This window comes from Schistocerca serialis, chromosome 2 (assembly GCF_023864345.2).
Source record: "Schistocerca serialis cubense isolate TAMUIC-IGC-003099 chromosome 2, iqSchSeri2.2, whole genome shotgun sequence".
Classification (NCBI taxonomy): Eukaryota; Metazoa; Arthropoda; class Insecta; order Orthoptera; family Acrididae; genus Schistocerca; species Schistocerca serialis.
In genome coordinates this window covers 496,015,211-496,042,566 of record NC_064639.1, presented here as the reverse complement: position 1 = coordinate 496,042,566, position 27,356 = coordinate 496,015,211, and the positions used below count along the sequence as shown (strand labels likewise).

Below are 27,356 nucleotides of genomic sequence, written 5' to 3'. Positions count from 1 at the left end.
CTCTTGATGAACTGTGGTATCGTGTTGAAGCTGGATGGGCAACTGTACCTGTACACGCCATCCAAGCTGTTTGTCTCAATGGCCAAGCGTATCAAGGCCGTTATTACGGCCAGAGGTGGTTGTTCTGGGTACTGATTTCTCAGATTCTACGCACTCAAATCGCGTGAAAATGTAATAACATGTCAGTTCTAGTATAATATATCTGTCCAATGAATACCCGTTTATCACCTGCACTTCTTCTTGGTGTAGCAATTTTGATGGCCAGTAGTGTACAAGGAAGTACACATTAAATAATCTCCAGTTTTGAAGATAAGATTTCCTTTTCACCAAGTGGCCACCATGAAGTGTAACCGCAACAGCCTGTTTTCAGGGCTGTGTCTACGCGGCTGCTGGCGGGCATGTGGTGGTTCTTCACGCTGATCGCAATCGCGTCGTACACGGCCAACCTGGCCGCCTTCCTCACTATCAGCAGGATGGAGTCGCCCATCAACAGCGTCCAGGACTTGGCCAAGCAGACCAAGATCAAGTACGGCACCTTCGGCAGGGGCTCCACGGCAGCGTTCTTCAAGGCAAGTTTTAAAGTACCCTGACATAGTCTGACCATTCATTAGCAGTAACGTCTAATAATATAAGAACGCAGTGTTTCACGAGAGACATCTTGAAGAAAGAACTTTCAGCTGATCGTCGGGTGTAAACGTTAACATTTACATTTGCCCAAAAACGCGAAACTGCTAACAGACTACCTGTGAACAGTGCAACTGTCTTACCTATTTATTTGCTTCTACTCTCCGCCTTTTTAACGCATATATTTTCGTCATGTCATCGTGAGTCCACATGATGTTGTACAGGGCGGAGGAAATATAACTGGCCTGCAAAATATTTACAGTCATACGCAGAATGAATTTTGTTAACGAGCAGCACAGAAGGTGCTGGAAGTGGAGACCGTACCGCTCCATTTTGACTCTAAGTTCTGCATTGCAGACTTTGCTGAAGGTTTTGTCATAAATCTTCCACTCTTAACTACAGCGCAAACAGATCCCCGTACATTTTCCGCGAATTGTGCTGCACATAAATCTCGACGGTGAATAGGCTGCTTTCCCATGAGCACCATTTTGTGCTGCATTTAGCTAGTCACTAAACACCGCTGCTCCTCCCATTCATTCAGACGTAATGGCACAGCGAAATATTCGGGACACAGCATGAGGGGAAAACTGAATGCCTGACATGTGGCAGCAATCGATTGGCGCCTAGAAATCATGATTTCCAGCATTTCCTGTACTAGAAAGTTTTCCTGTTCATTAACAAAGGTCAATTCCGAGTCAGTCTTATGAATATTTTCCCGGCGTTTTATTTTGTCAATTTTCAACATTTCCTCACCATGCTTTACCACAAGCGACGTCACCCTGTTTATAAATGGAAGATTTCCTACTTTATCTGGAACAGACTAAAAGCATTTAAAAGACAGAGTATGAGCTTTACATCTACGAAACCTGTGACTTGCGTGTACGAAGTAATCGAGGGCTTTTTCATGATTTATGTTTGAGGGTCTCAGTTCCACGACCAAAGTTCGCCAGAAGCCGAATAGTGAGTTTAATGTAGCCGAAATGGGACGTTACAGCAGCCAGTAAGATAATACAGATTCCACGTAGCAATGGCGGTTATCTGCGACAGCTGGATTCTAGAATTGTCGTTACTTGAAGGAATTATCCACTCTAGAGTTCATCTTTGGTTTTCACTGAAGGCCATGTGTTCCACTTTTCTTACCGGCTTGACTACCCTAAGAAGCTGATTAAAGCCAAACTACAAGAGTTTAACTCTAAGTTCCGATCTGGTGCTTATCTATCACACGCGCAACACACATAGAATCGAAATACCCATTTGCTGACAATATGGATAAAAGACTCTGATAACAAGAGGGTCAATCATGTTACACATTCGCAGTACAGAATTTTTAATATATCTCACAACCCCCCCCCCCCCTCTTCTCCAATATCCAAAAGGTGACAAAATCTGAAGGGTACAAGTACTGGAAAATTAATAATATTCGATGGTTTTATTAGACCACGTTAAAAAAAAATTGTACGAAACCGGTCAAAATATTCTATCAAAATATATGAAGTTCTGCTGCATACACCAGTTGAGTATTAATGAACATTTTTCTCGAACAACAACGGAAGTCCTAACCTTACCAGAACTTAAATCAAGACAATCCTACATTGATTAGGTCAAAGTATCTGATCGTCATATATCTGATTCACTGTGGTATTTTTCGGCACTCTAGATACTCGCAGTTAGCAATGTTCACTGTCCTCTGTACACGGGACTATTTCTCCATCGTCCATCAGTACGTTGCAGCACCATTCCTTTCGAGAAGTGATGTAATTTCCAAGTACACTTTTTAAACCAAATGCGTTGCAGTGTATTTGGTTTACTCTGTTGCGTCGCGTTCTCGATAGCATTCTCAACTTGCGTGTGAACTTCTCCCGCCTTTGCTTCTAACCATTCTGTCAAATCCTCCTCTATCTTAGTCGTCAATAAACTCGTGTCTTGTGATTTTTAAATCTTCTACTTGTTTAGCAACTCTGTCGATCTGTTCACCTATTTTAGTCTGTTCTCTGTTTATTGCTTCCACGTTCACTCTAATTTGGAGACCGAACTTTTCAATGTTTCGTTCATTTCATTGCAAGATTTTGCACTTAATGTTTACTTAACTACCGACACAGATAAATTTTCATCCCTTTTCTTAGTATGTCATTCAATATCACTAACAGTCTTTAATACATCTTCCTCAAATTCTTGGTCTTGATAATCTCGTTGCTTCTGTAATTCTAACATCTCTCCCCGAAAAGCTTTTTCCGCAAGTTCGCGTTGTTTCTCTTGTTCCCTTTCTATAAGCTCGCGTTGTTCGTTTTACTCTAAAATTTCCTCTCTAAAGGCTTTATCTCTAAGATCACGTAGTTTATTTAGCTCTGTCCTGTTAACATCTAAATTTTCCACGCGGTTTTCGTCCTCGCTCGTATCTTCTCTCCCAAAAGTCCCTAGACTTGTACCTAGATTCGATCTTAAATGGTATCCCCGTTTTATTATTATCAATATACACTCTAAGAATAACACCAAAATAAGAATACATAATAAATAAAATATAACTCTAACTACTTCCACAGTTTCTGCTTCACAGACTTGCCTTATCCACGCAATTAAAATTAAAAGGAAGCGCAATGAAGTACTGTTCAGCCAGTAATAAAATGTCTTTAAACATACAAGTGCGGGTGATTTCCAAGAATGTTTGCATCTCGAAGTCGTGGGATCCAAACGATGCATATCAAACGTGCGATCCTAAATCGATCACGCGACTCTGGTGGCGGTCGTTATGATCAGTTATTTGTGATCGTCATTTTTATCTGTTTTCCGTTGTTCCCTTAGTTGCTCTAAGCTACACACCTCCACGAATTAATAGCAAAAAGGGAATTGTTCTCGTAGCGTACACATCGCACGAACTTCCACATGACAAAACCGACAATGAGTAAGGTAAGTCGCCGGCCGGAGTGGCCGAGCGATTCTAGGCGCTTCAGTCTGGAACCGCCCGACCGCTACGGTCGCAGGTTCGAGTCCTGCCTCGGGCCTGGATGTGTGTGATGTTCTTAGGTTAGTTAGGTTTAAGTAGTTCTAAGTTAAAGGGGACTGATGACCTCAGAAGTTAAGTCCCATAGTGCTTAGAGCCATTTGAGTAAGGTAACTCGCCTCCTTTGCAATTAAAAGTATTTTTGTAACGCTCTTCTTTTGTCATTGCTGTAGTGACAACCGTAAACATACTCATAACGCTCGCCTCCTGAGTCGCGTGATCGATTTAGGATCGCACGTTCGATATGTATCGTTTGGACCCCTCGACTTCGAGAGGCAATCATTCTTAGAAATTACCCTAGTCGGAGCCGCAGTAAGACAAGTCAATTATTTCCTACCTTTCCTACAGCTTTTGAAGTCTTGTAGTTCCCGAAGTTGGCGCCTTTTTGCCGGCCGCACTCGCAGATGCGATCTTCCGTCCGCAATCAACTTGTGTCGTTGCGCGTGCGTCGTGGGTTGTCGTATTGGAGAATATGAAACAAATAATTGAAAGTTTTCAGTCACTGTTCATTACACAATCACAAAAAATATATTTTACAACTGTTTATTTCGTAATAATTGTTTTCATACCTTTTTTCGAGCCACGTGTTGGGCGCCAGTTGTAACCGCCCTCCGTCGATCTGCTGCCGTCAACTTCTCTGACGTAAACTATTGATTTTGTTATCAACTGTAGATGCCCGACTTTTAGTTATATCTATACATCAGATGGGGCATCCACAAACATCTTCACTGCAACGGCGACTAAATTTCGGGTTTTCATAATAATTAATGTTAACTTTTTGCTCAGTCGATCACCCTTCATTTGTTGTTGCATTACCAAAGACAAGATTGTTAATAACCTCTTTGAATGTTAGTTGTTATTTACTAATACACACTTAATTATGGAAATCACTTTAGTTTTTTTATTAAGAATATTCAATAATGATTAAATGATCATGAATGATTGCGTTTTGTTTAGAGGGGAAAGGAGGATTGATTCTACAATTACTCTCAGCGATTACGGCAACTAAAATGTCTGTGATTTTTATAGTTCATCACTCAAAGATATTATAGAAAGGAATATAGTCCATTATTATATTTCGATACAGTTATTCAAACTTCGTACGCTTTTATTTTCACAAAGCTAACATCCAGTTCCGTTCTTATGTTCGATTTAACGCCCCTTCGCATGTTCCACAGATCGGGAATTTAATACTGAGCGATACTTTTTCTCGCGCAGACAATTAATTCCTCAGATATTCTTAGTCCGTGCCCTTACGGCAAAAGTCTAACCCGTAAAAATTAACATACAGTCAATTTTGTTGTAGTTTAACAAAAGCGCCCTGATCTTTTCCCTAGCATATCACACTGAAATGCCCGCTATATCGCACACCGCAGCTACATAAACTTATTCAGAGCGCAGAAAAAAAAGACACGAGAAGTAACAATGCCCGCTCATGGTTCACATAGTAGAATTTAGAAACAAAAGCAGCCGTTGATTTCCCTGAAGTGCTACTTCGCTGCGAGCGATCGATAATTTTAACTAAAACTTTTTGAATGCTATTAATTATTTCCGATATTATTGATCACCTCCCTCCAATATGAAAATAAGCCTGACAATATTGCTCTTAATTAAAAGAGCGGTTATAACTGGTGCAAGCCAATGAGGGCGCAGTTGTACCAACATGCTCTGCCAGAGGAAGCTTACTTCTGCTTCTGGTTCCTGTATTGGAGTGATATTGAGGTTCTGTCTGGAGGTGATGGATGTTTTGATGTCTCAGCACGCTCCTTGGTACAAGTACCTGTATCTATATACCTGTACCTTTACCTGCTGCTATCAATTCATTCGCTTTCCACTCTTGAATCTTGCGTTTCAAATACATCTACGAATAACGTTTATTCAGGACGGCTTCTCGTACCATGTGTTTGTCACGTTTCAATGGGACCTGTACATTTCTTTTGAGACATGAACACATCTGTAACAAAACGATCCCGACAAGTGGCGAAGGGTGATAGACGGAGTCTTGAACAAATTCAGGGCAGGAACCAATGTCTGGAAACGACATCCAACTTCGCTAAAAAGCACAGAAATTATAGTGCCCATCCCTGCCGCAGGGCTACTCTTCTGAAGCAAACTTGGGTTACAGTCATTGATCGATGTTAAACGAAACGTAACGCAATGGCTTCACATCATTCAATACGTCAGATGGCACAGAACATGTGCACATCTGTCACAACAACATTGGTTGTGGGCCACCAGTGAACGGAGTCACGTTCGCTATCGAAAGGGTACCCCAGCGACAAGCGTTAGCCATTACATGTACACCTACTTAGGTATTCTGCAAGCTACCGTAAGGTGCGTGGCGGAGGTTACCGTGTACCATTACTTGTCATTTCTTCTCCTGTTCCACTCGCAAGTAGAGCGAGGGAAAAACGACTGCCTGTACGCCTCCGTATCTTGTCTTCGTGGTCCTTACGCTTGATTTATGCTGGCGGGAGCAGAATGGTTCGGCAATCAACTTCAAGTAACGGGTCTCTAAATTTTCTCAGTACTATTTCCCGATAAGAACGCCGCCTTCCCTCCAAGGATTCCTATTTGAGTTCCCGAAGCATACCCGTAACACTAAAGTTTTGTTCGAACCTACCGGTAACAAATCTAGCAGCTATGGTCTGAATTGCTTTGGTGTTTTCCTTCAATCGGATCCCAAACACTCAAACAATACTCAAGAATAGGTCGCACCACCGTCCCATATATGGTCTCCTTTACAGGTGAACCACTCATTCCTAAAATTCTCCCAATCAACCACAGTCGACCATTTGCCTTCCCTACCACAGTCTTCACATGCTGGTTCCACCTCATATCGCTTTGCAACGTTACGTCCAGATATTTAAACGCCCACAGTCACTCATCTTCGATACCTAGCAGTACACGAAGCATCGTCAGCAAACCACCACAAATTGCTGCCTACTTTGTCCGCCAAATCAGTTATGGATACACAGAACAGCAGCAGTCCTATCGCACTTCCCAGGGACATTCCTGACGATACCCTTGCCTCTCGTAAACACTCGCCGTCAAGGACAACATACTGGTTTCTATTATTTAAGAACTCTTCGAGCCAGTTACATAGCTGTGAACTTATTCCATATACTCGTACCTTCGTTAACAGCCTGCAGTGGGACACCGTGTCAAATACATTACGGAAATCTAGAAATATGGAATTTGCCTGTTGCACTTCTCAGTTTATCATGTGAGAAAAGGGAAAACTAAGTTTCTAACACCATGTTGATTCGTGGACACAAGTTGCTTAGCATCAAGAAAGTTTACTATATTCGAACTGAGAATGTGTTCAAGGATTCTGCAGCAAACAGAAGTTACGGATATTGGTATTACAATTTCGACACAATGTTGCGTCGCTGAATGACGTTTCTTGCCCTCAGTTTATTTCTCAAGACTCGCTCTATAGTCCCTTGATGTTGGTCAGTATCACCGGCCGGAGTGGCCGAGCGGTTAAAGGCGCTACAGTCTGAAACCGCACGACCGCTACGGTCGCAGGTTCGAATCCTGCCTCGGCCATGGATGTGTGTCATGTCCTTAGGTTAGTTAGGTTTAAGTAGTTCTAAGTTCTAGGGGACTTATGACCACAGCAGTTGAGTCCCATAGTGCTCAGAGCCATTTGAACCATTTGGTCAGTATCGGTATCGTTCCAACACACAGGGCGGGGTAACTGAGAAACGCCACTTCAATTGCGCTGTCGGTGTTGTCTTTGTCGACCGCACACGACGGGTCGCGAACTCTCACACTCCTCAAAAGAATCTATTTTTAAAAGAGCCACCATCAGGCATGCCACGTTGAACATCGCTTTCTCCAGGGCTCGCCGATTTCCTACGCATGATGCTACGGGCGCCACCAGTGGACAGCGTTTTCGCTTTTGCTCACTCCATGCAAATATAACCCTCTGTTCCTGTTTTTAAGACGCCACATACCGATTTCCACACAAAATCTCGGAAGGCCCGCAGTGAGAATAGGACACAGCGCGACGCAATTAATGTTTTGGCCACTAGCAAGTGATGGTATGGTGTAACAGTTAACAAGCGACTAACTCAGAGAAATCGCTAACAGAGTAATTTCTTTGCAAAAAGGCATTTATATAAATTATATTCTCTAAATAGTGTAAATAAATATGCTGACGTTGTATCACTTAAATAAATGTTTGTAGTGCTCTTATGAGATGTCTCTTATCAAAAAACATTACAAGTGTTTTCGCTTACGTAGAACGTTGCTCACTTCTATTCCCTGTTAATCGTACTTTGTGTGTTCCAATGCTTGGTGCGTGAACTGCATGCTGGCACTGTTTGTACGCTTGGAACTTTTAAATCATATGTTCCACTCAGATGATTCCGTAGAGCAATTGCTTTAAAGTAAGTGGAATTCGTGGTATTTGAAAATGAGCATTGGTATCTAGAAACTATTTACGTCTTAATTAGTTAGTAGTTATTCATTTTGGTAATGTAGGTGGTTGTACCCACTCCCAATTCTCGCTCTCTCTGAGGCAGTGGAGTTTAAGCAAATAGTAGATTGCAAAGTATAAAAAAGCGCGTTTTTCTGCTGATGTGGATAATTTGAGTCGTAGTTAACTATAAGAACAGTGTAGGTTTTTTTGTAGCAGAAAATCCCAGAACTGTGCTTACTATTTAAATTACTGATATTTAAATCGAGAAATTTAATGGAACCATAATTTTCCTACCTCACATGTAAAATTTATTTTCTCGAATAATTTAATGAATTTAATCACAAACTCATTAATTTCATCATCATTAACATTTGCTAGGAGAAGCATGCCGTCCACATACACATAAAATACACATTTTTTTAGCTAAATGGGGGTTCTCAAGGAAAAAAATCTGTTAAAGGCAGTTATGGAAAATATCGGCGGAAAATCCTGAGATGGCACTTCCCATGGCAAGGCCATTTTTTGTGGTAAATCTTATTACTAAATTTGAAATAGTTATATTTCAAGATTAAAGACAACAAATCAACAAACTCATTTACTTCTCATTATGATAACCTGTTCTGAGCTATCAGATTTCCCCTAATGATATGAATAATATTATCAATCGGCATAATAGTGTATAGATGCACAATATCCAGAGGCACAAACTTCATGTTGGTTGTTACTGGAATGTCACGAATATATCTGCTAATTCATAACTTTTCCCTGTGTATTGATGACTGTAAATGTAATGAGCCTTCAATAAATGTAAGCACTTCCGAGTGACTCTACTGGTGGGGCCCCAGAACCATTAACCACTGGCCTCACAGGCATGTTCTCCTTGTGAGCCGTAAGTTGTGCTCTTAGAGTGCGTTCATAAGCCTTAGTTGTTGCTTTCTCTAGCAGAAATTATTTACCTTTACATTTTGAGTTTATCATTTAACTTTCTATGTGGTTCTGCACTTAAGTCCTTATTAATTGCCTTATTAATTCTCACTGTTATTTTCATCAATTTTTTTGGTTTCGTTGATATATTCAAGCTTCTCCACAATCACAATCGAGCTGCTCTTTCGTTATAATTACTTCCTCCACTCCTCACATTGTTTCAGCCTTAAACTGTCTACGATAAACTTTTCTTTCGTACAATTTTTGGCAAATTTATTAGATTGATGTGAAATAACGTAATTCGCTGAAATTGGGATCCTATTTGTTCAAGTCTTTTAGCTTTCAGATTGCCAACTACAACTTTCACCTTCGCTATAGTATCTTTAACAGCGCTATGATCTACATTCGTATTTATATTGAAACTACCTCTTTAATTATTTTGTTTTTATTAAACACTGACTTACAGAATTTTCCCCGACAAAGACAACTCTAACCGAACCTATTCATTTATTACCCACAATATGCAAGCCCAGCGCAATCTGACTGCTATACATTGACAACATGATTTCCAGTAACTAACATAAAAGAATGTCCCCGAATTTCAAGAAATCCCAACAATAATACAAATCCAAAAAATATGAAATTAAAGAAATATGAAACTATCTCCAACTCTCTTAACTGCCTAAACTCATTTCGGTCACGAATCCCGATAGTGGAAACCCCATTCTTTTTCATAAGTCACTTACCTCACAGAAAATCTTCTTAATACAAACTACAGCAATTACAACAAGTAGCAACAACAGCTAGCTAAATAAAAAGATTCTAACTACTATAGGCTCTAACTACTAGGAGGCATATGGTTAGCAAAAGAAAGATTATGTTGAAGAGCAAACACTGTATTTAGAAAATTTTACCTTATTCATGTGACATCAGTTCCAAAAATTATATAGTTGTCAATAATTCCACCACCCAAACATTATAAACAACATCCATTCTCATACATTTCCCTGCATATTTTCTTATAAACACATCATTTCATCTCACTTTACAATGCATGTCCCACCAACACAGAGTCACCACACAGAATCTGTTGCCGAGGGCGCAGAGCGCTGACAGCGATATTAGCACAATCTATAATGCTGGCAACATACAAATAGGCTCCTTGCAATATTATACTTCAGGCTTTATTTCAGCAATAGTTGTTCTTTCTTGTTCAAACAAATATTTGTCAGGGATAGCAACCACAGAAAAAAGTAAGTCTTTAAATCATTGTATGCATTAATATCAACTTACTGACTCATTAACTTACGAATTTACTATTGTGTTAGACCATGTTCCTTACGCAACCAAGTAGATTGTCAAAAACTAATGGCTTTACAAGCCCTGCCGATTTACGATGTAGATTATAATTTGTTACCAATCACTTCTTTTTTAATAAATATCTCGATGATTTCATTTTGCATAGCAATCGCTTCACATATCAAATTATTTTAAAAATGGATTAAAACCAGTCTCGACGGCAAAAATATTTATTTCGGTGGTAACCTTTTTCGGTCAGTGATGCCATGATGGTAGGCGATGGCGCTGAAATGGAGTGGGTGTTGTAATGCATGAGCGTCCATTGATCTCCACTGCGTACCATCATGGTATGAGGGTCTGAGGATGGTTATACACTGGCTGAAACCATTTACCACCGAAATAGATGTTTTTGCGGTCGAGACTGTCTATAATCTATTTATGAAGATCTTTTGACCAGACCACAATTTCTCCAGGAGAACAGTTCTCAGAAATTACGTCTCGAATTATATTCGATCGTACGCCTATTTCTGAAGCTGATGTTGAAAACTGCTTGTATATACGTTGGTGTCACTCTGTTGGTAATGCATCGTTTGTTGAAGGGTATATGCTGGATGCTTATAGTATCTGTGGAAAACAGCACTTGCCCAGCTAGCCAGAATTTAGTTAATTTGAAATCCATTAGATGTCTGTGTGCATAGCGACCGCTGAATATTTCAACCAAAGGAAGGATAGCAGTCAGTCGCAAAATCCGTAATTAATTGCAGTTCTAGATTTTGACCGTAACATAGTCATTATCGATGCTAAAACACAAAACAGATAGGATCAAGAACAGGTACAAAATAAGTATATAACACAGTTACAGGAATCCTTTTAAGTGGGAACAGAGCAATAACATATCATTGCCAAAGAGTCATATACGTTCCAACTTGTCAGAGCATAACTTATGACCAAATGACGCTAGCCTCTGCATGGCAGACACAAAACTGAGACCGTTGCTTACATCCAACGCAGCCTGTATGAATAAACGTCTTAAATCACCTGTAGTGCCCTCTATTGAAGTATGCATCTAACAACGCATGTTTTCATTTTTTTGAGTAAAGCTGTAACGGGCAATGGAGCTTATAATACGATTTGTATGGTATATGCAAAATACATGGAGAATATGTAGTTTCATAAAAATGAACAACCGAATTTAGGTGTAAATGAAGTCATAAAGGACATTTAGCGTCCCCTATAGGGCTGCATTGCGACAAAAGCTTAATGAATTTAATAATAAGACTAAATCCGTTTACAAAAGCGTCATGCAACATATTTGACTTAATGTCTGTAAAAAGATATAAAAACATTGTCAATAAAACCTGAAAAATGTGCTCTGAAGTAAAATAGCATTAAAATCATGCCGTAAGGGTCATGACGCGCACTCTCTGGGCTTGCACTAAAGTGAGGTGATAATCTGAAGAGCCAGATATTTGGTTGAATATACATTACACACTCTCATATTTCTATCTGATACAATAGAGACCATTGCAATTTTTTTTATATTTGAAGAAGACGTGGTAGTGTGACAACGTACTAATCATGGACACAAGTTAAGTTTCTTCTCTGGTGACGCAATATAAAGGCATATATTGACGTGTAAAAATGAAACCAGCAAGTCAGATATAAAAAGGAGTTGCGATGTTAACATGTAAACTTATGTACGTGATGTTTTCATTTTCATACCACCCTACTCTTCTTCAAATATGGAAGAATGTTAAAATGTTTGTTTGCTCTCTATCGTAGCAGACAGAAATATGACAGAGTGTAGTGTATATTTGTCAAGATATTTGATCTTGTAATATGAAGCTCTTCAGATTCTCACCTCACTTAAAGGAAAGCCCAGACACCCTTAAGGAACGACATTAATGCTAACCTACTTCACTGTACATTTTTAGGGCTTTTTAAAATATTTTGACACACATGAACTCCAATATGTTGTATGAAGCTTTTGTAAATAGCTTTTAATGCATTAGTCTTATTAAGTTGGCTATGCTTGTGTCGCAATACAATCCTATAGGGGATGCAAAATGTCCTTTACGACTTTATTTACATGTAAATTCAGATGCACGTTTTCGCAAAACAACGTATTCTTTATGTAATTAGTATAACCTAAACGTATCTTATAATAAGCTCTATTTTCCGGTTATGGTTTTATTTAAAAAATAAAAACATAGTTTCTTGGCTGTATACTCCAATAGAAGGCACCACAATTCCTGTATGGCGTATATTGATGAAGTCTGCACTGGATGTCAGCAACGGCCTCAGTTCTCAGTCTGCCATGCAGAGGCTAGTGTCAGTTAGTTGTACGTTATGCTCTGACACATCGGTACCTATATGACTTTTTGATAATGATGTGTTACTGTTATGTTCGCACTTAAATGGATTCCCGTAACTGTGTTGAACAGATGTTCTGTACCTGTTCTTGATTCTATCCATTTTGTGTTTTAGCACCGACAATGACTATGTTAGGGTCGAACTCGAAATCTGCAATTAATTACGGATTTTGCAAGTGGGTGCTATCCTTCCTTCAGTTTAAATATTCAGCGATCGCTGTGCACACAGACAGCCAACGGATTACAACTTTTTTAGATAAATAACTGTTCATCTCAATTTTGATTTCGAGATCCTTTAAATTTTTCTACAACTTTTTCATGGTTTGGCGACCTACTAATAATAAATATAGCCTGGTGCACATCTAAGCTTGTTTTTAGCACTGTGATGGTCTTATCGTTGTCTACAATGGCTAAACTAAATAATCATTCTCTTATTATTCAGTGAAGGTAACGAGGATTGCACTTGCTTATCTTATTTGAATATAAATCTGTTTATTGATAATAGAGAGCAGTGTCGATTTCCGCTGGGATTTTAAGCTTATTGTGTGTTAATTTGATGACTATTTGGCTAACAACCACGCAGTAATAAGCAGCGACATTGCAAGCTGTCACTTGCTCTGATCATAAGTATATCTCCGAGTGATGCTAAATGTTATTGTCTTTATTATTATCTTTCCAATAATAATTATCTTCCCAATAACCTTGAAGTCGTGAGCAACATCCAAAATTTTTTATTTGTGAAATTAGTGAATTTAGTCATGGCACTTTTGTTGCCTATGTCTGTGGTCACTTTGATAACTCAGATTACGAGTCAAATTAACTAATTTAGTAGAATTGAACCTTGAATTGCTGATGGATCCATGTATTACCATAAAAATAGGAAAAAGATAATAAAGACGGCGAATAGTAGTGGGAGTATGAATAACAGCGGCGTATTTAAGTTTACGAAGATAATGACAAGTTCTTGTTCATTCTTTTATAACTACAATTGAGCTGATACATTTTACAAAAAGTGACAAAGACAAGTCAGAAAAAGGATGGTGCTTGATTGGCAAAGTATTCGTTGGGGTGGAAACTATACAAATTCTGCCCTGAATTAATTCCTTTTACAACGCAATTTGACTTTGTTCACATGAATCCATTGTGGGGCCCAATTCTATTCAAATGGAATCAAGTATGACCAAGTACACCACAAACTATGGTTCACCAGACAACAGGGAACTGTGAATATCATTTAACAGCCCTGCGCGGGCGCAGCAATACTTTTCCCTTTCACCTCGATTCAGGCTGCAGCAGAAATCGGCCCGCTTTGGGGGAGGAGCGACGCGCTGCCGCAGCTGTAATGTTTTGATGCGCCCACCAAAATTTGCAACTACGCGGACTGGCGTTCTGTTTGTTAGAAAACGGGAAACTTCGCCATCAGAGCCCTGAAATCTCGACAGATTTCAGTGTGACCAGCACCCGTGCGCTAGTCTGGCCAAACCAATTAGACTCACAGGTACGACCGTGTCTCCTGGAATTGTCAAACATCAGACAGCACACTCGTGACACATGGTATGTCCGAGACGATATGCAGTTCCACTGTCGGTACAGGTGGAAACTGCCACTGGGTCTTAGTCCGTCACAAGTTTCAGACTACAAGTCTCACCCACTAGTCAAAGACCTGAAGTTCTCCACCAGGGTAGGTCCAGAAGATGAAGAAGACAAAGAATCACCACCACCCTCCAACAAGCCTCGGTATGGTATCGGAGCCAAAGCAGCGAAAAGAAAGGAAAAAAATAGCCGCCTCCATGTTGTACAAAACTATTGAACAATCCTCTATTCATTAAATCCAGAAACAGCACCGGTGTTCCTGCGCTGGGCGAGAAGGCCTCTACTCCCTGAGGGGAACCAACCAGCGACACAAAATCTCTCTTGTCTGCAAAAAGAATATTTTAGACTAGGACGCGTTGTTCTCACAGTAAGCATGCCCATGTTCCGGAAAGAAACACCTATCTAGATGGGACCACAGTCCCTCTTTCACAGAGAGATCTCATCTTTCCAGGCTGATCATTTCCAATTTCTGAAAGAAGGCTGTTAAGCTTACTGGGCAGTCGTGCCCGTGAAATATTTGTTTTTGCCACTTGCTAAAAGGACCTAGCGACTTCCTGGTATCAGGTGACTTGAAGTGTTGCCTCCGTTAAACACATGCACCAGCCGCTCTGTCTATATCATTCCAGTTTCTAACATGAGAATGCTTGGAGTTTTATGACCGTCCCACCATTTGCACAAAAGCTCAGATTACAGCATTCTCTCTTAAATGGATCCCTCCATCCACTTTCTGCTAGCTGGCCACTTTCGCGACAGTCTCTTTCTTGGTCCTGGTAAAATGTTTCGCGAACCGGCTGCCTCCTGCTCTGACCATAAGTGGTAAGAAGAGAGTGCCATGGTCTGTAGTCCAGCTGCAGGTACAATCCACAGAGCGCTGCTTCCCAGAATGACTCGCACAGCATTTACGGCCCGCATTCTACCTTCCTCCCTGTTCTCTGTCGGCTCCACTACGGTCTCTCGGATACAAGTTCTCTACGGGCTACACACGCAATTATATGAACATTCTGCGCACAATGTCCTCATGTGTTGTTGTTGTTGTGGTCTTCAGTCCTGAGACTGGTTTGATGCAGCTCTCCATGCTACTCTATCCTGTGCAAGCTTCTTCATGTCCCAGTACCTACTGCAACCTACATCCTTCTGAATCTGTTTAGTGTATTCATCTCTTGGTCTCCTTCTACGATTTTTACCCACCATGCTGCCCTCCAATACTAAATTGGTGATCCCTTGATGCCTCAGAACATGCCCTACCAACCGATCCCATCTTCTAGTTAAGTTGTGCCACAAACTTCTCTTCTCCCCAATCCTATTCAGTACCTCCTCATTAGATATATGGTCCACCCATATAATCTTCAGCACTCTTCTGTAGCACCACATTTGAAAAGCTTCTATTCTCTTCTTGTCCAAACTATTTATCGTCCATGTTTCACTTCCATACATGGCTACACTCCATACAAACACTTTCAGAAATGACTTCCTGACACTTAAATCTATACTTGATGTTAACAAATTTCTCTTCTTCAGAAAAGCTTTCCTTGCCATTGCCAGTCTACATTTTATGTCCTCTCTACTTCGACCATCATCAGTCATTTTGCTCCCCAAATAGCAAAACTCCTTTACTACTTTAAGTGTCTCATTTCCTAATCTAATTCCCTCATCATCACCCGACTTAATTCTACTACATTCCACTATCCTCGTTTTGATTTTGTTGATGTTCATCTTATACCCTCCTTTCATGACACTGTCCATTCCGTTCAACTGCTCTTCCAAGTCCTTTGCTGTCTCTGACAGAATTACAATGTCATCGGCGAACCTCAAAGTTTTTATTTCTTCTCCATGGATTTTAATACCTACTCCAAACTTTTCTTTTTTTTCCTTTATTGCTTGCTCAATATACAGATTGAATAACATCGGGGATAGGCTACAACCCTGTCTCACTCCCTTCCCAACCACTGCTTCCCTTTCATGCCCCTCGACTCTTATAACATCCATTTGGTTTCTATACAAATTGTAAATAGCCTTTCGCTCCCTATATTTTACCCCTGCCACCATCAGAATTTGAAAGAGAGTATTCCAGTCAACATTGTCAAAAGCTTTCTCTAAGTTTACAAATGCTAGAAACGTAGGTTTGCCTTTCCTTAATCTAGCTTCTAAGATAAGTCGTATGGTCAGTATTGTCTCACGTGTTCCAACATTTCTACGGAATCCAAACTGATCTTCCCCGAGGTCGGCTTCTACCAGTTTTTCCATTCGTCTGTAGAGAGTACGCGTTAGTATTTTGCATCCGTGACTTATTAAACTGATTGTTCGGCAATTTTCACATCTGTCAGCACCTGCTTTCTTTGGGATCGGAATTATTACATTCTTCTTGTAAAAATTCATAAAACAGACATACCAAATGTAGTAATGGGGAGCCCCCGAGATCGTGACGTAGAATATGATTATTAATCTGACTGATAGCGTTGTTAAAGTGAGAGAGTGGCGTGCTACCTCTCAACATTGCATATAAACATCAATCACAAGAACCGTACATGTTGACCCTTATCCAGGGATTTACTAACTGCAGTTAGGTCGGCGCTGTGAAACATATCTTAGGGTGAAAAAATTTGTAGCAACCATCTTTGTTCCATCTTGCGGCTTGTACATTAAGCTGCTGCTGCAAATATTCTAGTAAGGCGCATTAAACTATATATTGTTTATGATTTGTTTGTTTTATATGTAATTGTTTTTGGAGGATTTTATTGAGTAAATTTACATTAAGAGTGAAGTTTTTTTGTATAATGTTTCAAGGTATTTCAGTGCTTGGGGTTATTCACAGATGTTAAATTTGTTGTACCAAGAGTAGACTGTGTAGTAGATTATGTTTTCATTTCTTACATACAAGGACGGGTATAGTCGAGCATGACATAGAGAGACAAGGAGAGTTTTTAATCAGAAGGGTTTAATGGAATCATAGGAAGTTGTGTCGGAATTCTCTGAGGGGGAAGCGTCAGAAGCAGTTACGTTGCCTCACACCCAGAAAGCCGCACTGACGGCTGAACAAAGAGAAACTCGCACAACGTGTGAAACAGAGTCTACCCTGGTACACATCAGTTAGAGTTTCGGAACCATGGGGGATATTCCATTCTTTCTCAAACAGTGCAGCGTGTGGACGAGCGAACTGAATCTGAAGCTATGCAGCTGGATCAGTTCTTAGAAACTGCGATATTTACCTCGCTTTAACAAGATCTAAAGAAGCTATGGAGGGAGACTGAGCGACAAGAGTTCCGTGACCATTAATGCCCAAAAGCAGAGAGTAGGCTGAGGGTCGCTTAAGAGGTATATTTGTGAGAGGTTGGAGCTTAGTGGCGCGCTGTCAGTAACGCAAGACAGGGACTTTGCGAGGGAGTCGTGTGGATCGTAGAGGTCTGGTCTGCCCGTTGGCAGATTTTGATGACAAGGATTTCTTCTCACTGAGGAAGTTTCTCACTTATTCTGTGTGGAAAAACCTGCATGCTGAGACGTCGATTGAGCAATTTAAGGAGAGCCTCCCGAACTCCAGGCAATTCAGATAAAGTTGGAGTCCATGGGTAGCCACATGGGTGTAGATGTAATCGGAAAGTTTTATCAGTCACAAGACAGTGTAAAACCTTCGTAGATTTTGAATCTGAAATTATGAAACTGCACTGGTTGGCTGTGAAACCAAATAGGGTGGAACTAAACATAGAAGCCCTGCCACTGGGAACAATGCGGTTTCAGTCTAACTCAGTGCAGTGTGACGAAATCATAAAGCAGACTCAGCATCTTGATCACGTATAGAGAAGTGTCAAGCTGATTCAGTCGTTCATTACGACGATATCAGCATAACGCAAGAGATCTCTGCTCTGCGTTGAAAACGGTGATCTGGATGCATTTTAATTAATCTTAACAGACCTTGATTCGTACGTGAGGGTAGACAGGAGAGTGGGTTTGGCAACTGAAAGCTACCGGTACAGAAACACATAGGAGAATGAGTGTACGTGTGGCAATGTAGGTGAGAGTAGCAACAGTAGGTGTTCTCAAACTCAGAGCAGTAATTGGTGAGGTCAGAAGCGCAGACGTGAGGAGAGAACCTGTCTGGGAAACAGCGTGGAAGGAGGAGGACAACGGAGTGCTAAAAACTGTTTTAAATATGGAACCCAGCTTCAGACCACGATCAACAAGTATGACAAAAGAATGAACAGAAAACGAGTGCAGGAGGGGTCCAAGCCTACACTCTGTGCTAAAGTATGAAAAGTTCAGAGACGAGCTGCTGGCCGAGATGGACAACACTTGAGTAGCGGTGTGTCCTGTCATAGATATTCAAAGCGGTAAAGTTCTTGTTTGTGTTTAAAAATGACACTCATTGTTGCTGCAGTTTATGTACGTGTTTTTACCTTTTGGGGGTAAGTAAGAGGTGGAATGATGCATAAGGGTGTTGGAACTAGTCGCACCTTGCAAGGCATACTTTTTTTGTTACAACGTGTATGACTGAATGTACAAGTTTACTGGTAATTCCCTCTTATGGCAAGTTAATACTATATTTCACGAGTGATGTTTGTTTTGCAAATGTTTTGGATAATGCAGTGCAGTATTAGTCACCAAGAATCGCTAGAAGATCCACAGGATGCTTTTATTTGTCATCTTCCAGAAGCATCAAGGATGCGTTAAGTAACAGAATGTGATGTATCATTCCCCTAAAATTGTAAGTTTTTAGTTTCTATCACTTACAGTAAGGTTTGTTAGGGTGTAGCCAATCGTATTATAGTGTGAGAGATGACTTCTGTGGATGACATAAGGAGACTCTATGGATTTTATGTTATGATTGTTTACAGAACACACCACAGAAGTTATGAGGTTTTGGATTGCCAACAGCTATAAACATTGCCTTGGAGCAAGGGCATCCATTCGATAGTTTGTATGGGTGGGAAGGACAGACTTGGGGTAAGCAGTAGTTTTATTATTTTGGAATAAAAAAAAAAGAAAAAAAGTCCTGCACTGTGACGTCTATATATAAACCTCCGAGCAGGGAGTTCAGATTCAGTGAGTCAACCAACTTCAACTCACAACCAACGAAAATAGTAGTGGGCGACTTCAACTGTCATGGATCAACCTGGGGGTACAGGCACACAGACAAAAGTGGGGACGACCTAGAAACCTGGGCAGACTCAACTGACCTTAAATTAATACACAGCCCCAAACTTCCATATTCCTTCAACAGCAGCAGGTGGAACAATGGATACAATCCAGATAACATCTTTGTCAGCGAAAACGTAGCACATCAAACCAGGAAGGATGTGGGAGAACCCCTCCCACATACACAGCACCGAGCTATATTATGTCTCGTTGAAGCAGTTGTTAAACCAGCAACTACCCATTTCCAAAGACGTTTTAATTTTAAACGTGCCCTATGGGACAAATTCTCTGAAGAACTTGACAAAGAGGTGCAGAACCTTGATGCTAGCACGGAAAAATATGACACTTTCATTGAATTAGTTAAAACTGTCTTCCGAAGAAATATCCCCCGAGGCTGCAGAACTAGTTATATCCCTGGACTTGACGGAAACTCAAAGGTTCTTCTGGAACATTACCAACAGCTCTTCGAGGAAAACCCTTTTTCAGAGGAAACAACTATGGCGGGAGAAGAACTCCTCCAGGCCATATCAGCCTCAAGAACAATGAAATGGTGTAATCTAATCACAAACCTAGACATGAAACAGAATAGCCGAAAGGCCTGGCAACTTCTTAAAAACATCAATAATGACCCCTCATCTAATACACAAAATTTGTATGAGGTCACACCAAATCAAACAGCAAATCAACTTCTACTTAATGGTAAAACCAACAGGAAGCACCCAAGAAAAAAACTACAGAGAGGCACTCAAGAAAAAGACCACCTAGGCACCCCCTTTACTCTGAAAGAATTAGAAGATTCCATCTCCATAATGAAAATTAATAAAGCTGCTGGCCTAGATGATCTACGCCCAGAACAAATAAAAATGTTCAGACCTGTTACCAGACGGTGGTTACTAGATATGATGAACAAATGTGTCTTTGAAATGAAAATCCCCAAGACTTGGCGGAAGGCAAATATAGTAGCTATACCAAAACCTGGAAAAAACCCCACAGACCCTAAAAATTTTCGGCCTATCTCCCTGCTTTGTCAGCTCTATAAAGTCTTAGAAAGAATGATCCTTAACCGCATCTCAGAACATGTAGACAAGAATATAATCAAAAAGCAAGCAGGATTCCGCCCAGGAAGGTCATGCTGCGGACAAATCCTCAACCTTACACAGTACATAGAAGATGGATACGAGCGGAAACAAATTACAGGTGCTGCCTTTATCGACCTTACAGCAGCTTACGACATCATAAACCACAGTAAGTTAATATCAAAAATATATAACACCACAAAAGACTACCGGCTGGCGCAATTCATCCAGTGCCTGTTGCAGAATAGACGGTATTTTGTCACGCTGCAGTCGAAGAAGAGCCGATGGCGGACCCAGAAAAACGGCCTACCTCAAGGTAGCGTCCTCGCCCCATTGCTGTATAATATTTATACCAATGACCAACCGATCAGCATGGACGCTCGCTCCTTCATCTATGCAGACGATACAGTCGTTGCCACCCAGGGAAAAACCTTTGAAGAGGTAGAAAGTAAATTAACTTTAGCGATTGAAAAGCTGAGTGACTATTATGATAATAACCACCTCAAGCCAAACCCAGCAAAAACCCAGGTCTGTGCTTTTCACCTACGTAAAAAGGAAGCAAGGAGGAAACTCAACATAAACTGGAAGGGACAACATCTGTCTCACTGCGACACACCAAACTATCTTGGGATTAAACTTGACCGTGCTCTCACCTACAAGGAACACTGTTTGGCCACAAAGATGAAAGTGAGTGCCAGGAACAACATCATCCGCAAGCTAACAAATAGCAGATGGGGAGCGCAACCTACAGTTCTCCGCACGTCAGCTTTAGCTTTATGTTTCTCCACTGCGGAGTACTCGGCACCCGTTTGGCAAAATTCCACCCACGCTGAACAAGTAAATATAGCATTGAATGAGACTGGACGCATCGTGACAGGATGCCTCCGCCCAACTCCCACAAAGCAGCTGTACCACCTCATGGGCATAGCCCCGCCAGACATCAGAAGAAGGACTGCCGCAGAAATCGAGAAGCATAAACAGGAGACAGATCCCAAGCATCCAATGTTCGGATACAATCTTCAACCTCGCCGACTTAAATCAAGGAAGAGTTTCCTACGAACAATTGAAGCAACTCTTTTATCGCCTAGAGCACGACGAGAAGAGCTGTGGTACAATGTGGACCCAGGAAGACCAGGGAATAGCCCCAGGGAATAACCCACAGCTGGCTCTGAACTCCCATATACGACCTGGAAAGCCCTGAATAGACTACGAACAGGCGTATCAAGATGCAGAGCAAACTTGGAAAAATGGGGCTACATCAGTGCAGACGAGCCCTGCGAGTGTGGAGAACAGCAAGACCCACAACACCTGCTGGTCTGCAGGAAACTAAACAACCCGTGTTCGACTCAAGACCTATTTGAAGCAAATGACAAGGCTATTCAAGCTGCAATGTATTGGGCTTCACGTGGGATATGAAAATCGCTCTGTTTCGCATCCTTAGCGCTTATCATTATATGTTACATACTTTTCTGTATTATTGTAGTTAATTTACCTTATACCCATGTATTATTGTATTATAACTGCTTCTCTTGCATTGTAATATAATTTTTTTTTGTAAAATGGTGATGTCTTGGATACGATAAATAAATTTTGGAATGACAACTTGTAAGTTCCTACGAAAACGTTCCTGTTCCGTCACTGTTAAAAACCTGTGTAATACCGATTTTTAAATCATTTTCTTGAAAGAAAAACGCCTGGGGGATGGGGTGGGGTCACAGCCCCACAGTACCCCGGGTGTGGGCGCCCTTGCTCTGAAGTTCTTCCTGAGATGTTTTAAGAATTCGTCAGGCGCCAACTTTTGCCAATAGTGCTCTGAGTGATCTTGACCATATTTGTATTACGATCTGTGTCTTCCATTGTATCGTTTTTGCACATTCAGCAACCTGTAATGCTAAAACCTGTTTTCTAATTTGGATTACGCCATGCTCTCTGAACTTAGTATGCATAGATCACATCCCACCTAAACCATAACGCACACAGACCTATGGCGGAACACCAGTTGTCTGATATAATTTTGGGAGGTAACGAGATCTGAGTAAGATTATAATTAACAAAATTAGCCGACTCAGGAATTGACCGTAGCTTTTGCTTTGGATACTGCGCTTTCTTTGCCTTAATTCATCGTGTACATTGAAGTTAAACATTTTCTTCTAACAGTTGCACGTTCACATTCACACTAAGGTCACGCATGGAAATACTTAAAAGTCCTTATCATATGCCACTCTTATCTTGTATACATTTGCAAAACTTGCTGACTGAATCTCAAAACTACAGAAGGTGCCTCTAGGCTTCTGGTAGAGGTGAGAAGGGAGGGAGCCAAGGGGGTCAAGCAGCAGCTAAAGCAGAGCGCCCATCCTGCCGCAGCCCCCCCCCCCCGCACCCCCGCCCCTCAAACTATGAGGTTAACAACTAGCCCTGCGTTAAGCCACAAAGAAAATGCTCACCTGTGTCTCTTCTTTTTTTGTCGGTCAGCACATAACAGATATCTCCTTCATTGATTTCAAAAAAGCATATGATTCGATTGATAGAGAATCTCTGTTATCAGTCCTGGAAGAAATGGGTTTGGATAAGAAAACAACTAATATTATAAAAGCGACCCTTACGAATACATATTCGAAAGTTAAATTTATGGGCGAACTATCGGAACCCTTTGAAATAAAAACGGGAGTGCGACAGGGTGATGGGCTCTCACCGTTGCTGTTCAATTGTGCTCTTGAGAAAGTAGTCAGAGAATAGAACACAAATATTAAGAGTGGTATAAGACTGGGTTGCAAAAAGAAGAACCTTAAAGTAAATTGCATTGCTTTTGCAGATGATATGGCCCCGTTTGCTGAAACAATGGAAGAAGCACGGGAGCAAATCCTTGAACTAAAGAAACAAGCAGCTAAAATTGGTCTTCACATCTCCTCTGAAAAAACTAAGATATTGACAAACATCATGCACTCATGTAAATACCTCAAAGTTCAAGAACAGAAGATTGAAATAGTAAAAGAATTCAAATATCTCGGAGAATGGATTACTTGGAATGCTGGGAAAGCAAAGCAATGGAATCCAGAAAAAATAAACTTGAATTGGCCTTCCAACTAACAAAAAATACATACAACAAAAAATCCCTTTCATGGGGGTCCAAAATTACACATTATAAGACAGTGATTAAGCCAGAAGCACTGTATGCAGCAGAAACACTTAACATGAATTTCAAAGGCCAAATGGAGAAACTTGAGATAAAGGAAAGAAAAATTTTAAGAAAAATCATTGGGCCAAAATTTCAAGACAATAAGATTATATACATTAAAAATGAAACTCTCTACAAGAAAATTGAAAAACTTTCAGATTCTATGCGAAAAAGGAGAATAAATTTTTATGGTCATCTTCTCAGAATGAATTCCAACAGATTAACTAAACAAATCTTTGACTTCTTCCGTAACCGAAAAACGAAGCCCAACTAGTTTAAAGAAACTGAGGAAGACCTAGTGGAATTAAATATTTCAGAAAATTCACTTATTGATCGAACTGCTAAATTAATTACTAAAGATGAAAACATAAGGTTCCAAGACAAATCCACACAAAAGTCCAAATCCTTCATCTTGGAAGAAGAGAGGAGAAGAAGATCAGAAAGAATGAAGAAATACTGGGCCCTAAGAAAAGAACAACGCACAAAGAAATGATTGATCCAGCGTACCCCAAAGAGGGTGAAACGAAAGAAGAAAAGATATCGACGTAAACCACCCACAAAAGAACCCTAAGCCACAGAGTGTGGTCCTCCTTTCAGACAAGTGTAAACTTACGCTATCTGAGTTATCTCTCAGAGGAAGGAAAGTTTTGACTGTACTGTTTAGCATATGCCTATATGGAAAGACTCCATTTCTTGGAGAACAGTCTGATGTACATAGTTAATTCTTAGGAATCATAAGTAGTGTTAATAATTTTTCATTGTAAAGAAGCGGCAGTGACGGAACTCATGCGCACATCTACTATTCTGTCGGTCATATTTATTAAATAACAGCTGCATCTGGCTCATTCAGGTGCCATAAGATTATATTTTTAAATTATCAGATCACTTCTTTTATTTTGTGAGTTTGTTCAACACACTATATATCGTGTAAATATGAAATCCAAGTAACGAGACTTCTCTACTGTAGAGGATATTTGATGTTACGTTAAATATTGTTAGTTTTTAGATTTTTATGAGCTTGATGTTTGCAATATTCCTTTCTGACATGAAAGATGTTAGCTATTAGTCTTCCTTGTGACACGTTCTTATGAGCAAGTTATTTTATTATTACAGTTTCGAAATCTTGGTGTGGAAAAACAGTATTGTATGACATATAATCATCCTTTTTTGTAGTAATCAAATGTTGAAAGTTGAATCTGGTTGGCACAACTCTACGAAATATGCATTTTATGCACAGATTTTTCATTATCTGACACAAGAAAATCTTGATTAATTTACTCAGTTAAGCATCAAACCTGCACTGTGAGCTCATACCAAAAGACAATTTTATGAATATTAGATTTATGTGATGTGGAAAGAAATTTCATGTTACTTTATTTTTGCGTTTTATTTATGTACAAACTTGAGGTTCCATATTCATCCTCAAGTCATGTTTCTTCTTATGAATCAAACAGGCAGAATGATGCCTTGCCTATATCTTTATTCTGACGGAAGACTCTTATGAGTCATTTTCAGGTTCCTGTGGTTGTCTTGAGTTAGTTATGTGTTCCATCAATCAATCTCACGGTAACCATTATGGTTTGGAATGTGTCAAGGCTCTATTTTTTAAACGAAAAATTATTATTACCTACCCCAATTCCTTAAATGGCACAAAATGCATATATTGTACCTTTACGTTTATTTATTTCTATTCCAGAATACGTCCACGGTATAGAAGTAGTTGTCAAGGAGATTTGCTATCAATTTATTTTGAAAGAGTTACTGCTGTCTGTCAGGCATTTTATTTCATCTGGTAATTTATCGAAAAGTTTTACAGTGGTATATTTTACCCTTTTCTGTGCCAAAGATAGGTTAAGTAGAGGGTAGCGTAAGTCTTGCTTTCTTATGGTATTATAATCATGATTGTCACTGTTGTTTTTGAACTGGTCGATGTTGTGGACAACAAATGTCATTATGGAGTAAATGTATTGTGAGGCTATTGTAAGAATTTCTAACCTTTTAAACAGATGCCTACAGGATGGGCGACTATGAACCTCACATATTATTCTAACCACTTTCTTTTGAGCAGCGAATACTTTTTGGCTAAATGTTGGGTTACCCCGAAATATTATTCCATATGACATCAGGGAGTGAAAGTATGCAAAGTATGTTAGCTTACTAATTTTCATATCCTCAGAACTAGAAATTACTCTGATTACAAAATTTGCTGAACCTAGTCGCTTTAGGAGATCCAAAATATGAATTTTCCAATTACGATTCTGATCTAAATATACACCCAAAAACATAGTATGCTCTGGCCTGGCTATTGACTTCTGTTGATGTGTTATATTATGTGAAGGAACTGTACTCTGTGCCACAGAAAATTGAATGTACTGTGTTTCCTCAAAATTCAGAGCAAGACTATTTGCAGAAAACCAATTAATAACTTTACATTTATTTGTATCATTTTCAATTGGAGTTTCTTTTACTGGATAAATAATGATGCTTGTACCATCAGCAAATAGTGTCAGTTTAGCTTCTTGTTTAAGATAAGAAAGGAGGTCATTCACATATACCAAGAAGCATAAGAGGACCCATGATCAAACTCTGTGAAACACCTAATGTAATTTCACCCCAGTTAGATGAAGTGGCAAGGTTCCTTAAATCACTTAAACCATATGAAGAAACTTTTTGCTTCCTGTTCCGTAGATATGACTTAAACCACTCATATACTGTTCCATTTATGCCATAGATTGTAATTCCTGTAACTTAATGTCATAGTTCACGCACTCAAATGCTTTGGATAAGTCACAGAAAATTGCTATTGGTGACATTTTATTAATATTATTAAAGGCATATTTAAAACTGTCTTGGAAAGTACCTCGACTTATTGATGCATTACATATGTCACTCAGAATTTTTAATTTCTGGGATGCCTAAGCCAGGTGACGAATAAGTATCGAAATTTTTGGGGACTTTCTATTCTTTTTGACGTGGAATGAAGGGGTAATGTGATATTACTCTCATATATTGTTAAGCAACATTTTTTTCATTTTCTGCCACTATTTGGTGATCTTTTATTGCGAGTACTGGGAACATTTACCAAGAGGAAAGCTTTGCTTTTTTCGCTTTGGGGATATGAACTCCTGGTGCCATCTGAGGGTCTTGTCATCAACAGAAAGCAGTCAGTGAATATCATCAGGGGAGACGAGCCTTTCAGGCAGATAGGCGGTCTTCAAAAGTGAGACTGCAACCTGGTTCAAAATGGTTCAAATGGCTCTGAGTACTATGGGACTCAACTGCTGAGGTCATTAGTCCCCTAGAACTTAGAACTAGTTAAACCTAACTAACCTAAGGACATCACACACATCCATGCCCGAGGCAGGATTCGAACCTGCGACCGTAGGGGTCTTGCGGTTCCAGACTGCAGCGCCTTTAACCGCACGGCCACTTCGGCCGGCGACTGCAACCTGTTTAGTGGTTTTTGAGCAGACGCACCAGCAGACCTAGCTGAGGGCAGGAGGCACCATCGCAGAGATCAGTTTAGTTTAACATTTTAGCCTTTTCTGTATGAACGTTAAAGGTGAAGATAATGTGGTGCAGCCCAGTCAGTGTGAGAAAAACGATTGCTTTCACTCCAAAATTTCACTCCAAAATTTCGAACTCCAAAACCGTGTCTGGCGCGAAGAAATCGTCCAACCGAGGTGACCGCTACAACCCTGGACCAACCTCGTGTCTGTTAATGTGTGTTTTGTATACT

At 40.1% G+C, this 27,356-nt stretch overlaps 1 protein-coding gene across 1 annotated transcript in view; it reads left to right on the top strand.

Annotated features, from left to right (window-relative positions):
- Positions 1-27,356, top strand: part of LOC126456137 (glutamate receptor ionotropic, kainate 2-like) — a 219,972-nt gene that overhangs the window by 173,491 nt on the left and 19,125 nt on the right. Inside the window, exon 14 of the mRNA XM_050091891.1 lies at positions 371-569. Coding sequence (XP_049947848.1) covers positions 371-569 — 199 coding nt within the window. The remainder of the gene's footprint in view (positions 1-370; positions 570-27,356) is intronic.